Raw genomic sequence first — 14,469 nt, forward strand, 5'->3', positions numbered from 1 at the left:
CATAACCTAAATATGTCTCCATTTTATCTTCCATAGTGGAAAGACAGCCAGGTGGAAAGGATGTTGTGTTCTTATTGGATGGGTCTGATGGTACAAGGAGTGGCTTTGCTGCTATGCAAGACTTTGTCCAACGAGTAGTTGAGACACTGAGTGTAGATGACAAGAAAGACCGCGTGGCAGTGGTTCAGTACAGCAGAGATGCGGCTGTACACTTCTATCTGAACACATACACAACAAAACGTGAGATTATTGACACTGTCAGAGGTTTGAGGCACAAGGGCGGAAGAGCTCTCTACACTGGAGAAGCCCTCCAGTACTTGAGGAACAATGTTTTCACGGCCTCTGCGGGAAGCAGACGCACAGAAGGAGTTCCACAGCTTCTCCTATTGTTAAGCGGTGGAAGGTCTTCTGACAGTGTTGACTCACCAGCCTCTGCTCTTAAACAGCTGGGTGTTATGATCTTTGCAATTGGAAGTAGGGGCTCAGATAACAGAGAACTCCAGAAGATATCCCATCCCAATTCTGCTTTGGCAGTACCTGATTTCACTGACCTGCCCAGTGTCCAACAGCAACTTCTGACCTCAGTGAGGGATGTGGTCACTGATGTCGACCCAGAATTACCAACCACCGCTGGTATGTTAAAACAAGCAAAGCCTACTAATGAACTTGGTTGAAAGACTTTTTAAAATCTTATCCTCCTACACTTAGGTACAATTGTTTTGTCAAACTTCTTAGCCACTGTATAAAATTAAGTTCAGCTCACAAATGTGATTTTAAGACAACGAAGAAGAAACAACTCACCCAATTCTTCCCTTTTACTCTACCAGTGTTGCATTTGGCAAAGCTTGATGATGTTTTCTTGCTGTCTGTTCTTAGTCGACACTGCCAAAAAGGACATAGTGTTCCTTCTGGATGGCTCTGATGGCACAAGGAATGGCTTCCCTGCCATGCTTGATTTTGTTGAGAGAGTTGTGAAAAAACTCAGTATGGGACCAAACAAAGACCGTGTATCTGTGGTCCAGTACAGCAGAGATGCAGAGGTGCATTTCTATCTCAACACCTATTCCACGAGAGAGGATATTATTGATTCAGTCAGAGGGCTGAGGCACAGAGGAGGTGCACCCCTCAAAACTGGGGCTGCCCTGCAATATGTCAGGGACAACGTCTTCACACAGTCCTCTGGAAGCAGACGCCTACAAGGTGTTCCACAGATGTTGATCCTGCTAAGTGGAGGAAGGTCATTGGACAATGTAGATACCCCGGCTTCTTCTCTCAAACAGCAGGGTGTCTTTGTGATTGGCATTGGAACACAAAACTCTGACAGAACCGAGCTGCAGAAGATATCATTCCAACCGAGTTACGCTCTTGCAGTGACTGAGTTCAGTGACCTCCCCGGTATCCAGGAACAGCTGTCCTCTGTAATGAGCACAGTGCTAGTGAGGGCCACAGCCATGCCACCAACTGTAACCGGTAAGAAACAGAACCAACATTTGCATTCAAGGCTCAGGGAAACGCCTGGATTCATCTGCATTAAAGTGTGCTGCACTAAGCTGAACTCAGCCAGTGGAACTTTGACAGATCAATCAAACGAGAATCAACCCATCACGCGAAACATCAGCTTTGATCGTATAACTTTTCTTGTCAATACCCAGAACATAACCTAAATATGTCTCCATTTTATCTTCCATAGTGGAAAGACAGCCAGGTGGAAAGGATGTTGTGTTCTTATTGGATGGGTCTGATGGTACAAGGAGTGGCTTTGCTGCTATGCAAGACTTTGTCCAACGAGTAGTTGAGACACTGAGTGTAGATGACAAGAAAGACCGCGTGGCAGTGGTTCAGTACAGCAGAGATGCGGCTGTACACTTCTATCTGAACACATACACAACAAAACGTGAGATTATTGACACTGTCAGAGGTTTGAGGCACAAGGGCGGAAGAGCTCTCTACACTGGAGAAGCCCTTCAGTACTTGAGGAACAATGTTTTCACGGCCTCTGCGGGAAGCAGACGCACAGAAGGAGTTCCACAGCTTCTCCTATTGTTAAGCGGTGGAAGGTCTTCTGACAGTGTTGACTCACCAGCCTCTGCTCTTAAACAGCTGGGTGTTATGATCTTTGCAATTGGAAGTAGGGGCTCAGATAACAGAGAACTCCAGAAGATATCCCATCCCAATTCTGCTTTGGCAGTACCTGATTTCACTGACCTGCCCAGTGTCCAACAGCAACTTCTGACCTCAGTGAGGGATGTGGTCACTGATGTCGACCCAGAATTACCAACCACCGCTGGTATGTTAAAACAAGCAAAGCCTACTAATGAACTTGGTTGAAAGACTTTTTAAAATCTTATCCTCCTACACTTAGGTACAATTGTTTTGTCAAACTTCTTAGCCACTGTATAAAATTAAGTTCAGCTCACAAATGTGATTTTAAGACAACGAAGAAGAAACAACTCACCCAATTCTTCCCTTTTACTCTACCAGTGTTGCATTTGGCAAAGCTTGATGATGTTTTCTTGCTGTCTGTTCTTAGTCGACACTGCCAAAAAGGACATAGTGTTCCTTCTGGATGGCTCTGATGGCACAAGGAATGGCTTCCCTGCCATGCTTGATTTTGTTGAGAGAGTTGTGAAAAAACTCAGTATGGGACCAAACAAAGACCGTGTATCTGTGGTCCAGTACAGCAGAGATGCAGAGGTGCATTTCTATCTCAACACCTATTCCACGAGAGAGGATATTATTGATTCAGTCAGAGGGCTGAGGCACAGAGGAGGTGCACCCCTCAAAACTGGGGCTGCCCTGCAATATGTCAGGGACAACGTCTTCACACAGTCCTCTGGAAGCAGACGCCTACAAGGTGTTCCACAGATGTTGATCCTGCTAAGTGGAGGAAGGTCATTGGATAATGTAGATACCCCAGCTTCTTCTCTCAAACAGCAGGGTGTCTTTGTGATTGGCATTGGAACACAAAACTCTGACAGAACCGAGCTGCAGAAGATATCATTCCAACCGAGTTACGCTCTTGCAGTGACTGAGTTCAGTGACCTCCCCGGTATCCAGGAACAGCTGTCCTCTGTAATGAGCACGGTGCTAGTGAGGGCCACAGCCATGCCACCAACTGTAACCGGTAAGAAACAGAACCAACATTTGCATTCAAGGCTCAGGGAAATGCCTGGATTCATCTGCATTAAAGTGTGCTGCACTAAGCTGAACTCAGCCAGTGGAACTTTGACAGATCAAGCAAACGAGAATCAACCCATCACGCGAAACATCAGCTTTGATCGTATAACTTTTCTTGTCAATACCCAGAACATAACCTAAATATGTCTCCATTTTATCTTCCATAGTGGAAAGACAGCCAGGTGGAAAGGATGTTGTGTTCTTATTGGATGGGTCTGATGGTACAAGGAGTGGCTTTGCTGCTATGCAAGACTTTGTCCAACGAGTAGTTGAGACACTGAGTGTAGATGACAAGAAAGACCGCGTGGCAGTGGTTCAGTACAGCAGAGATGCGGCTGTACACTTCTATCTGAACACATACACAACAAAACGTGAGATTATTGACACTGTCAGAGGTTTGAGGCACAAGGGCGGAAGAGCTCTCTACACTGGAGAAGCCCTCCAGTACTTGAGGAACAATGTTTTCACGGCCTCTGCGGGAAGCAGACGCACAGAAGGAGTTCCACAGCTTCTCCTATTGTTAAGCGGTGGAAGGTCTTCTGACAGTGTTGACTCACCAGCCTCTGCTCTTAAACAGCTGGGTGTTATGATCTTTGCAATTGGAAGTAGGGGCTCAGATAACAGAGAACTCCAGAAGATATCCCATCCCAATTCTGCTTTGGCAGTACCTGATTTCACTGACCTGCCCAGTGTCCAACAGCAACTTCTGACCTCAGTGAGGGATGTGGTCACTGATGTCGACCCAGAATTACCAACCACCGCTGGTATGTTAAAACAAGCAAAGCCTACTAATGAACTTGGTTGAAAGACTTTTTAAAATCTTATCCTCCTACACTTAGGTACAATTGTTTTGTCAAACTTCTTAGCCACTGTATAAAATTAAGTTCAGCTCACAAATGTGATTTTAAGACAACGAAGAAGAAACAACTCACCCAATTCTTCCCTTTTACTCTACCAGTGTTGCATTTGGCAAAGCTTGATGATGTTTTCTTGCTGTCTGTTCTTAGTCGACACTGCCAAAAAGGACATAGTGTTCCTTCTGGATGGCTCTGATGGCACAAGGAATGGCTTCCCTGCCATGCTTGATTTTGTTGAGAGAGTTGTGAAAAAACTCAGTATGGGACCAAACAAAGACCGTGTATCTGTGGTCCAGTACAGCAGAGATGCAGAGGTGCATTTCTATCTCAACACCTATTCCACGAGAGAGGATATTATTGATTCAGTCAGAGGGCTGAGGCACAGAGGAGGTGCACCCCTCAAAACTGGGGCTGCCCTGCAATATGTCAGGGACAACGTCTTCACACAGTCCTCTGGAAGCAGACGCCTACAAGGTGTTCCACAGATGTTGATCCTGCTAAGTGGAGGAAGGTCATTGGACAATGTAGATACCCCAGCTTCTTCTCTCAAACAGCAGGGTGTCTTTGTGATTGGCATTGGAACACAAAACTCTGACAGAACCGAGCTGCAGAAGATATCATTCCAACCGAGTTACGCTCTTGCAGTGACTGAGTTCAGTGACCTCCCCGGTATCCAGGAACAGCTGTCCTCTGTAATGAGCACGGTGCTAGTGAGGGCCACAGCCATGCCACCAACTGTAACCGGTAAGAAACAGAACCAACATTTGCATTCAAGGCTCAGGGAAACGCCTGGATTCATCTGCATTAAAGTGTGCTGCACTAAGCTGAACTCAGCCAGTGGAACTTTGACAGATCAATCAAACGAGAATCAACCCATCACGCGAAACATCAGCTTTGATCGTATAACTTTTCTTGTCAATACCCAGAACATAACCTAAATATGTCTCCATTTTATCTTCCATAGTGGAAAGACAGCCAGGTGGAAAGGATGTTGTGTTCTTATTGGATGGGTCTGATGGTACAAGGAGTGGCTTTGCTGCTATGCAAGACTTTGTCCAACGAGTAGTTGAGACACTGAGTGTAGATGACAAGAAAGACCGCGTGGCAGTGGTTCAGTACAGCAGAGATGCGGCTGTACACTTCTATCTGAACACATACACAACAAAACGTGAGATTATTGACACTGTCAGAGGTTTGAGGCACAAGGGCGGAAGAGCTCTCTACACTGGAGAAGCCCTCCAGTACTTGAGGAACAATGTTTTCACGGCCTCTGCGGGAAGCAGACGCACAGAAGGAGTTCCACAGCTTCTCCTATTGTTAAGCGGTGGAAGGTCTTCTGACAGTGTTGACTCACCAGCCTCTGCTCTTAAACAGCTGGGTGTTATGATCTTTGCAATTGGAAGTAGGGGCTCAGATAACAGAGAACTCCAGAAGATATCCCATCCCAATTCTGCTTTGGCAGTACCTGATTTCACTGACCTGCCCAGTGTCCAACAGCAACTTCTGACCTCAGTGAGGGATGTGGTCACTGATGTCGACCCAGAATTACCAACCACCGCTGGTATGTTAAAACAAGCAAAGCCTACTAATGAACTTGGTTGAAAGACTTTTTAAAATCTTATCCTCCTACACTTAGGTACAATTGTTTTGTCAAACTTCTTAGCCACTGTATAAAATTAAGTTCAGCTCACAAATGTGATTTTAAGACAACGAAGAAGAAACAACTCACCCAATTCTTCCCTTTTACTCTACCAGTGTTGCATTTGGCAAAGCTTGATGATGTTTTCTTGCTGTCTGTTCTTAGTCGACACTGCCAAAAAGGACATAGTCTTCCTTCTGGATGGCTCTGATGGCACAAGGAATGGCTTCCCTGCCATGCTTGATTTTGTTGAGAGAGTTGTGAAAAAACTCAGTATGGGACCAAACAAAGACCGTGTATCTGTGGTCCAGTACAGCAGAGATGCAGAGGTGCATTTCTATCTCAACACCTATTCCACGAGAGAGGATATTATTGATTCAGTCAGAGGGCTGAGGCACAGAGGAGGTGCACCCCTCAAAACTGGGGCTGCCCTGCAATATGTCAGGGACAACGTCTTCACACAGTCCTCTGGAAGCAGACGCCTACAAGGTGTTCCACAGATGTTGATCCTGCTAAGTGGAGGAAGGTCATTGGACAATGTAGATACCCCAGCTTCTTCTCTCAAACAGCAGGGTGTCTTTGTGATTGGCATTGGAACACAAAACTCTGACAGAACCGAGCTGCAGAAGATATCATTCCAACCGAGTTACGCTCTTGCAGTGACTGAGTTCAGTGACCTCCCCGGTATCCAGGAACAGCTGTCCTCTGTAATGAGCACGGTGCTAGTGAGGGCCACAGCCATGCCACCAACTGTAACCGGTAAGAAACAGAACCAACATTTGCATTCAAGGCTCAGGGAAACGCCTGGATTCATCTGCATTAAAGTGTGCTGCACTAAGCTGAACTCAGCCAGTGGAACTTTGACAGATCAATCAAACGAGAATCAACCCATCACGCGAAACATCAGCTTTGATCGTATAACTTTTCTTGTCAATACCCAGAACATAACCTAAATATGTCTCCATTTTATCTTCCATAGTGGAAAGACAGCCAGGTGGAAAGGATGTTGTGTTCTTATTGGATGGGTCTGATGGTACAAGGAGTGGCTTTGCTGCTATGCAAGACTTTGTCCAACGAGTAGTTGAGACACTGAGTGTAGATGACAAGAAAGACCGCGTGGCAGTGGTTCAGTACAGCAGAGATGCGGCTGTACACTTCTATCTGAACACATACGCAACAAAACGTGAGATTATTGACACTGTCAGAGGTTTGAGGCACAAGGGCGGAAGAGCTCTCTACACTGGAGAAGCCCTCCAGTACTTGAGGAACAATGTTTTCACGGCCTCTGCGGGAAGCAGACGCACAGAAGGAGTTCCACAGCTTCTCCTATTGTTAAGCGGTGGAAGGTCTTCTGACAGTGTTGACTCACCAGCCTCTGCTCTTAAACAGCTGGGTGTTATGATCTTTGCAATTGGAAGTAGGGGCTCAGATAACAGAGAACTCCAGAAGATATCCCATCCCAATTCTGCTTTGGCAGTACCTGATTTCACTGACCTGCCCAGTGTCCAACAGCAACTTCTGACCTCAGTGAGGGATGTGGTCACTGATGTCGACCCAGAATTACCAACCACCGCTGGTATGTTAAAACAAGCAAAGCCTACTAATGAACTTGGTTGAAAGACTTTTTAAAATCTTATCCTCCTACACTTAGGTACAATTGTTTTGTCAAACTTCTTAGCCACTGTATAAAATTAAGTTCAGCTCACAAATGTGATTTTAAGACAACGAAGAAGAAACAACTCACCCAATTCTTCCCTTTTACTCTACCAGTGTTGCATTTGGCAAAGCTTGATGATGTTTTCTTGCTGTCTGTTCTTAGTCGACACTGCCAAAAAGGACATAGTGTTCCTTCTGGATGGCTCTGATGGCACAAGGAATGGCTTCCCTGCCATGCTTGATTTTGTTGAGAGAGTTGTGAAAAAACTCAGTATGGGACCAAACAAAGACCGTGTATCTGTGGTCCAGTACAGCAGAGATGCAGAGGTGCATTTCTATCTCAACACCTATTCCACGAGAGAGGATATTATTGATTCAGTCAGAGGGCTGAGGCACAGAGGAGGTGCACCCCTCAAAACTGGGGCTGCCCTGCAATATGTCAGGGACAACGTCTTCACACAGTCCTCTGGAAGCAGACGCCTACAAGGTGTTCCACAGATGTTGATCCTGCTAAGTGGAGGAAGGTCATTGGACAATGTAGATACCCCAGCTTCTTCTCTCAAACAGCAGGGTGTCTTTGTGATTGGCATTGGAACACAAAACTCTGACAGAACCGAGCTGCAGAAGATATCATTCCAACCGAGTTACGCTCTTGCAGTGACTGAGTTCAGTGACCTCCCCGGTATCCAGGAACAGCTGTCCTCTGTAATGAGCACGGTGCTAGTGAGGGCCACAGCCATGCCACCAACTGTAACCGGTAAGAAACAGAACCAACATTTGCATTCAAGGCTCAGGGAAACGCCTGGATTCATCTGCATTAAAGTGTGCTGCACTAAGCTGAACTCAGCCAGTGGAACTTTGACAGATCAATCAAACGAGAATCAACCCATCACGCGAAACATCAGCTTTGATCGTATAACTTTTCTTGTCAATACCCAGAACATAACCTAAATATGTCTCCATTTTATCTTCCATAGTGGAAAGACAGCCAGGTGGAAAGGATGTTGTGTTCTTATTGGATGGGTCTGATGGTACAAGGAGTGGCTTTGCTGCTATGCAAGACTTTGTCCAACGAGTAGTTGAGACACTGAGTGTAGATGACAAGAAAGACCGCGTGGCAGTGGTTCAGTACAGCAGAGATGCGGCTGTACACTTCTATCTGAACACATACACAACAAAACGTGAGATTATTGACACTGTCAGAGGTTTGAGGCACAAGGGCGGAAGAGCTCTCTACACTGGAGAAGCCCTCCAGTACTTGAGGAACAATGTTTTCACGGCCTCTGCGGGAAGCAGACGCACAGAAGGAGTTCCACAGCTTCTCCTATTGTTAAGCGGTGGAAGGTCTTCTGACAGTGTTGACTCACCAGCCTCTGCTCTTAAACAGCTGGGTGTTATGATCTTTGCAATTGGAAGTAGGGGCTCAGATAACAGAGAACTCCAGAAGATATCCCATCCCAATTCTGCTTTGGCAGTACCTGATTTCACTGACCTGCCCAGTGTCCAACAGCAACTTCTGACCTCAGTGAGGGATGTGGTCACTGATGTCGACCCAGAATTACCAACCACCGCTGGTATGTTAAAACAAGCAAAGCCTACTAATGAACTTGGTTGAAAGACTTTTTAAAATCTTATCCTCATACACTTAGGTACAATTGTTTTGTCAAACTTCTTAGCCACTGTATAAAATTAAGTTCAGCTCACAAATGTGATTTTAAGACAACGAAGAAGAAACAACTCACCCAATTCTTCCCTTTTACTCTACCAGTGTTGCATTTGGCAAAGCTTGATGATGTTTTCTTGCTGTCTGTTCTTAGTCGACACTGCCAAAAAGGACATAGTGTTCCTTCTGGATGGCTCTGATGGCACAAGGAATGGCTTCCCTGCCATGCTTGATTTTGTTGAGAGAGTTGTGAAAAAACTCAGTATGGGACCAAACAAAGACCGTGTATCTGTGGTCCAGTACAGCAGAGATGCAGAGGTGCATTTCTATCTCAACACCTATTCCACGAGAGAGGATATTATTGATTCAGTCAGAGGGCTGAGGCACAGAGGAGGTGCACCCCTCAAAACTGGGGCTGCCCTGCAATATGTCAGGGACAACGTCTTCACACAGTCCTCTGGAAGCAGACGCCTACAAGGTGTTCCACAGATGTTGATCCTGCTAAGTGGAGGAAGGTCATTGGACAATGTAGATACCCCAGCTTCTTCTCTCAAACAGCAGGGTGTCTTTGTGATTGGCATTGGAACACAAAACTCTGACAGAACCGAGCTGCAGAAGATATCATTCCAACCGAGTTACGCTCTTGCAGTGACTGAGTTCAGTGACCTCCCCGGTATCCAGGAACAGCTGTCCTCTGTAATGAGCACGGTGCTAGTGAGGGCCACAGCCATGCCACCAACTGTAACCGGTAAGAAACAGAACCAACATTTGCATTCAAGGCTCAGGGAAACGCCTGGATTCATCTGCATTAAAGTGTGCTGCACTAAGCTGAACTCAGCCAGTGGAACTTTGACAGATCAATCAAACGAGAATCAACCCATCACGCGAAACATCAGCTTTGATCGTATAACTTTTCTTGTCAATACCCAGAACATAACCTAAATATGTCTCCATTTTATCTTCCATAGTGGAAAGACAGCCAGGTGGAAAGGATGTTGTGTTCTTATTGGATGGGTCTGATGGTACAAGGAGTGGCTTTGCTGCTATGCAAGACTTTGTCCAACGAGTAGTTGAGACACTGAGTGTAGATGACAAGAAAGACCGCGTGGCAGTGGTTCAGTACAGCAGAGATGCGGCTGTACACTTCTATCTGAACACATACGCAACAAAACGTGAGATTATTGACACTGTCAGAGGTTTGAGGCACAAGGGCGGAAGAGCTCTCTACACTGGAGAAGCCCTCCAGTACTTGAGGAACAATGTTTTCACGGCCTCTGCGGGAAGCAGACGCACAGAAGGAGTTCCACAGCTTCTCCTATTGTTAAGCGGTGGAAGGTCTTCTGACAGTGTTGACTCACCAGCCTCTGCTCTTAAACAGCTGGGTGTTATGATCTTTGCAATTGGAAGTAGGGGCTCAGATAACAGAGAACTCCAGAAGATATGCCATCCCAATTCTGCTTTGGCAGTACCTGATTTCACTGACCTGCCCAGTGTCCAACAGCAACTTCTGACCTCAGTGAGGGATGTGGTCACTGATGTCGACCCAGAATTACCAACCACTGCTGGTATGTTAAAAGTTAAACTCAGACAGTGACAATTTGACAGCTCAAGCACACTAGAATTAACCCTTTACGCAAAAGATTATTTTTGGTCATATAACTTTTCTTGTGAACACCCATAATACATAACCTAAATTTGATTTTAGTTCATCTTCCATCGTGGAGGTCTTAGCATATTTTTTGCCGCCTTATTTTTCATCATTTTCTTGTTTGTTTTTAGTATCAAGCATTGGCGCTTTTATGCAGTTTGTTACTTGCTGGATACCTTTTCAACTCCTTTGTTATAATTAAGAACATCGTTTTTTCTCCTTTATAGAATATTGTAATGATAACTTTCTGTTCAGCTCGTGCATTGATACAAGACAAGAGAATATTACATCACATTCATTCTTCCATGTGCAGTTGTCATCATATTCTTCATCTTCATCTCCAGCTCCTTAGGACCTGTCCATTATCATGTTTAAAAGTGCTTTTTCTGTACACTTTCAGAAAGCATGCAAATATCTACTAGTTATCTCCCATATTTTCAAATTAAAATATTAAAATATTCTCTCAACTAATTCTCTTAAAACTTGTAAAAAAAATGTTCCTTGGAACTTTAAACTGAGTGTACGAGAGTCAACAAAGTTCTTCAAGGTAGTTTACCATCCTTGTGTTAATTTGCGAAAGAGAATAATACTTTCCATCATGACAATTAAGGCACATTTTAAAATATTTTCTACACTTTTATTCTACACTAGCTTTTTTCCATTATTTTTGGGAGACTTGCATTTCTTCAATATTCAGTTGCATGGATGGATTCTCCAAAATCTTTCCATTGGTTTAAAATGATGAGGATATTTAGTCAATGAAAATGTGCAGTCAAAAATAAATTATATATATATAAATCTTACATCAGTCCCCTTTTAAACTCAAAAAGGCAAAGGGAAACATAAAATAAGAAATAAAAATGGTTTGTTTTTTTAACCTTGTCTGGTTGATAGTAATTGTATTTTATTTATTTATTTTAGAAATAAAGCTTTCTTTTTTCTTTCTCTTTTAGCTGAGGCTCAGGGCCCCAAAAAAGACATAATTTTCCTTGTTGATGGATCCGATGGTGTTGGACGCGAATTTCCAATCATCCAGGAGTTTTTGCGCAGGATTGTGGAGAGTCTCAATGTTGGCGAGAATAAGATCCGTATTGGTGTGGTCCAATATGGCGACTCTCCTCATGTTGATATGTATCTTAACACATATACAACCAAAGAGGGTGTTTTGGATGCAATCAGTAGACTCCAACAGAGGAGAGGAAGACAGCGTAACCTGGGTCAGGCCTTGCAGTTTGTAGGCAGTAATGTTCTGACTACAGCACGTGGCAGCAGGAAGCCAGAAGGAGTGCCTCAGTTTCTTGTTGTGGTCTCCAGTGGGCCTTCGACAGATGACATCAATCGTGCAGCAACCTCTTTGAAACGTTCCAGGGTTCTTCCCTTCAGCATTGGGACCAGGGATGTTAATCAAAAAGAGCTCCAAGTAGTGTCATATGTGCCAAACTTTGTCCTCACTGTTGATGACATCCCTGGCCTGTACACTGCACAAGAGCAATTAGTGAACATTCTTACTGAGTTACCAGATGAATACATTAACACACTGGTTCCAGTATTCCCAACCGATGATGGTAATTTTTCTCACAAACCACCTTAACCACAATTATAGACATTGAAACAAATTTTTAAGCAGATTTGTTTATTGATGTTTTGTCCTCACATTCTGTCTTTTCAACAGTCATCACAACATCCACAGGGGGAGAAAAGAGGGACGTTGTATTTCTAGTTGATGGCACCACAGCTGTGCAAAGTGAGTTTCCTGCCATCCAGGACATGATAAGAAGAGTTGTTGAGAAGCTGGATGTCGGCTTAGATAAGGTCAGAGTTGCTGTGGTACAGTACAGTGACGATCCAAAAATAGAATTTCGCCTGAATGATTACTCCACCAAAGGTGAGGTACGCCAGGCCATTGCTCAGCTTCGAAGCAAAGGTGGTAGCCGCCTAAACACAGGCCGGGCCCTTGAATTTGTTTCAAGAAATATCTATCAGCGGACAGCAGGAAGCCGTATTGAAGATGGTGTGCCCCAATTCCTTATTCTAGTAACAGGTGGAAAGTCTACAGATGATGTTTCTCCGGCAGCCAACCAACTAAAGAGAAACCTGGTTGCACCTCTTGCAGTCGGTTCAAGGAATGCAGATCCAAATGAACTCAGACTTATTTCCCTGAAGCCTGAACTTGTATACACTGTCAACAGTTTCCAACAGCTACCAGAAGTGGAGTCAACTCTCATCAATTCAGTCAAAACAATATCTGCTGCTGATATCAGCAGTTATGTCCGCCCGACAATTGACTTCGGTAAGAAAAGCTGACATTTGGTTTAACTTGCTTTCAACTTCTTAGTGACTGAAGGATGTATCATGGTTTTATAGTGATGAATAGCAATTGTTTCTGTCTAGCTCTGCAACTGATGAAAGACTTCAGTATAAACTTGTATACCAAGAGTTATTTTAGTTATTTTGGCAGAAAATATTCATTCTTTTGTTGTGCCTGTTTTGTAGGCAAAAAAGACATCGTCTTCCTTGTTGATGGCTCAAAAACTACGGATGTATCTGGAATTGCAAATATTCGTGACTTCATCCTCAGTGTTGTTCAGCAACTTGATGTGCAGCCTGATCAAGTGCGTGTGGCCATTGTCCAGTATTCAGATAAAGTTAAAACAGAATTCTCCCTAAATTCGCACAACAACAAGCAAGCTGTTATATCAGCTATCAAAAGACTTCGTCTGATGGGCGGTCAGTCATCAGATTTAGGTGATGCACTCAAGTACGTAACAGAGAATGAGTTTAAACCCTCCTCCGGCAGTCGTCAATTTGATGCTTCGCAGCATCTAATTGTTATCACAGGGGGACGGTCTCCACAGGATGTTTCCATCTATGGACCTTTGCTCAAAAGTTCTCAGGTCAACTGCATCGGCGTTGGTGCAGCTGGTGCTAACACAAAGCAGCTAGTCCAACTTGCTACCAGCCCAGAGGATGTTCTTCAAGTTCCTACATTCTCGGGTCTGCCGCAAATTCGAGAGAGGTTGATTACCAGACTGAATGGGACCATCCCAGTGTTGCCTAGTCCAGATTATGAGCAACCTAGTGAGTAGTGCACAATTTAGACACCAATTTGCTTTTATCTCTTACTCTGCTCACCTCAGCTTTATTATCATGGTTTCTTTAGTCACCAAATTCTCAATTTTTAAACTTTAACACCCTTTATTTCTTCTCCCAACAGCAGACTTGCCTGCACCCAAGACGGCTGATATCGTGTTTTTGGTAGATGGCTCCATAAACCTGGGCAGGGTCAACTTTGATAATTTAATGACATTCATTTCAAATATTGTTGACCTTTTCTTTACCGAGAGAGATAACTTGCAATTTGGCTTGGCACAATATGCCACCGATGTGAATGATGCTTTCTACCTCAACACTTACAAGAACAGGAAAGACATTATGGATGCCATCAAACAGGTAGAGTACAAAGGAGGAAATAAAGTCAACACAGGTGCAGCCATTCGCCATGTTCAAGATGTTCACTTTACCAAAGAAAGAGGTAGTAGAATAGATCAGGGTGTTCCTCAAGTCCTCATGGTTGTCACCGGAGGAAAATTAGCAGATGAGAGCAAGACAGCTGCCCTTGGTCTGAAAAACAAGCGAGTGAGAGTCTTTGCTTTAGGAATAGGTGACAACGAAAGTGAGCTACAAAACCTTGCAAGTGCATCAACTATGGTGGCACGGGCAAGCGATGTGGATGGACTTAATGATCATCTGGAGCAAATCCTGGAAACCTTGGAAGATGAAGTCAAAGGGAGGCTGTGTACTGATCTGCTGGAAAGTCTAACAAGTAAGA

At 44.3% G+C, this 14,469-nt stretch overlaps 1 protein-coding gene across 7 annotated transcripts in view; it reads left to right on the top strand.

Moving 5' to 3' along the window:
• col6a3 (collagen, type VI, alpha 3) overlaps positions 1-14,469 on the top strand; it is a 57,142-nt gene that overhangs the window by 31,156 nt on the left and 11,517 nt on the right. For 6 of the 7 annotated variants that reach the window (XM_029836430.1, XM_029836436.1, XM_029836446.1 and 3 more), the window contains 17 exons: positions 37-633; positions 877-1,470; positions 1,691-2,287; positions 2,531-3,124; positions 3,345-3,941; positions 4,185-4,778; positions 4,999-5,595; positions 5,839-6,432; positions 6,653-7,249; positions 7,493-8,086; positions 8,307-8,903; positions 9,147-9,740; positions 9,961-10,557; positions 11,594-12,205; positions 12,313-12,930; positions 13,134-13,718; positions 13,855-14,463. In XM_029836430.1, coding sequence (XP_029692290.1) covers positions 37-633; positions 877-1,470; positions 1,691-2,287; positions 2,531-3,124; positions 3,345-3,941; positions 4,185-4,778; positions 4,999-5,595; positions 5,839-6,432; positions 6,653-7,249; positions 7,493-8,086; positions 8,307-8,903; positions 9,147-9,740; positions 9,961-10,557; positions 11,594-12,205; positions 12,313-12,930; positions 13,134-13,718; positions 13,855-14,463 — 10,167 coding nt within the window. The remainder of the gene's footprint in view (positions 1-36; positions 634-876; positions 1,471-1,690; positions 2,288-2,530; positions 3,125-3,344; positions 3,942-4,184; positions 4,779-4,998; positions 5,596-5,838; positions 6,433-6,652; positions 7,250-7,492; positions 8,087-8,306; positions 8,904-9,146; positions 9,741-9,960; positions 10,558-11,593; positions 12,206-12,312; positions 12,931-13,133; positions 13,719-13,854; positions 14,464-14,469) is intronic. The other variant, XM_029836443.1, reaches the window with a different exon arrangement.

The sequence above is a fragment of the Takifugu rubripes genome, chromosome 1 (assembly GCF_901000725.2).
Source record: "Takifugu rubripes chromosome 1, fTakRub1.2, whole genome shotgun sequence".
Taxonomy (NCBI): domain Eukaryota; kingdom Metazoa; phylum Chordata; class Actinopteri; order Tetraodontiformes; family Tetraodontidae; genus Takifugu; species Takifugu rubripes.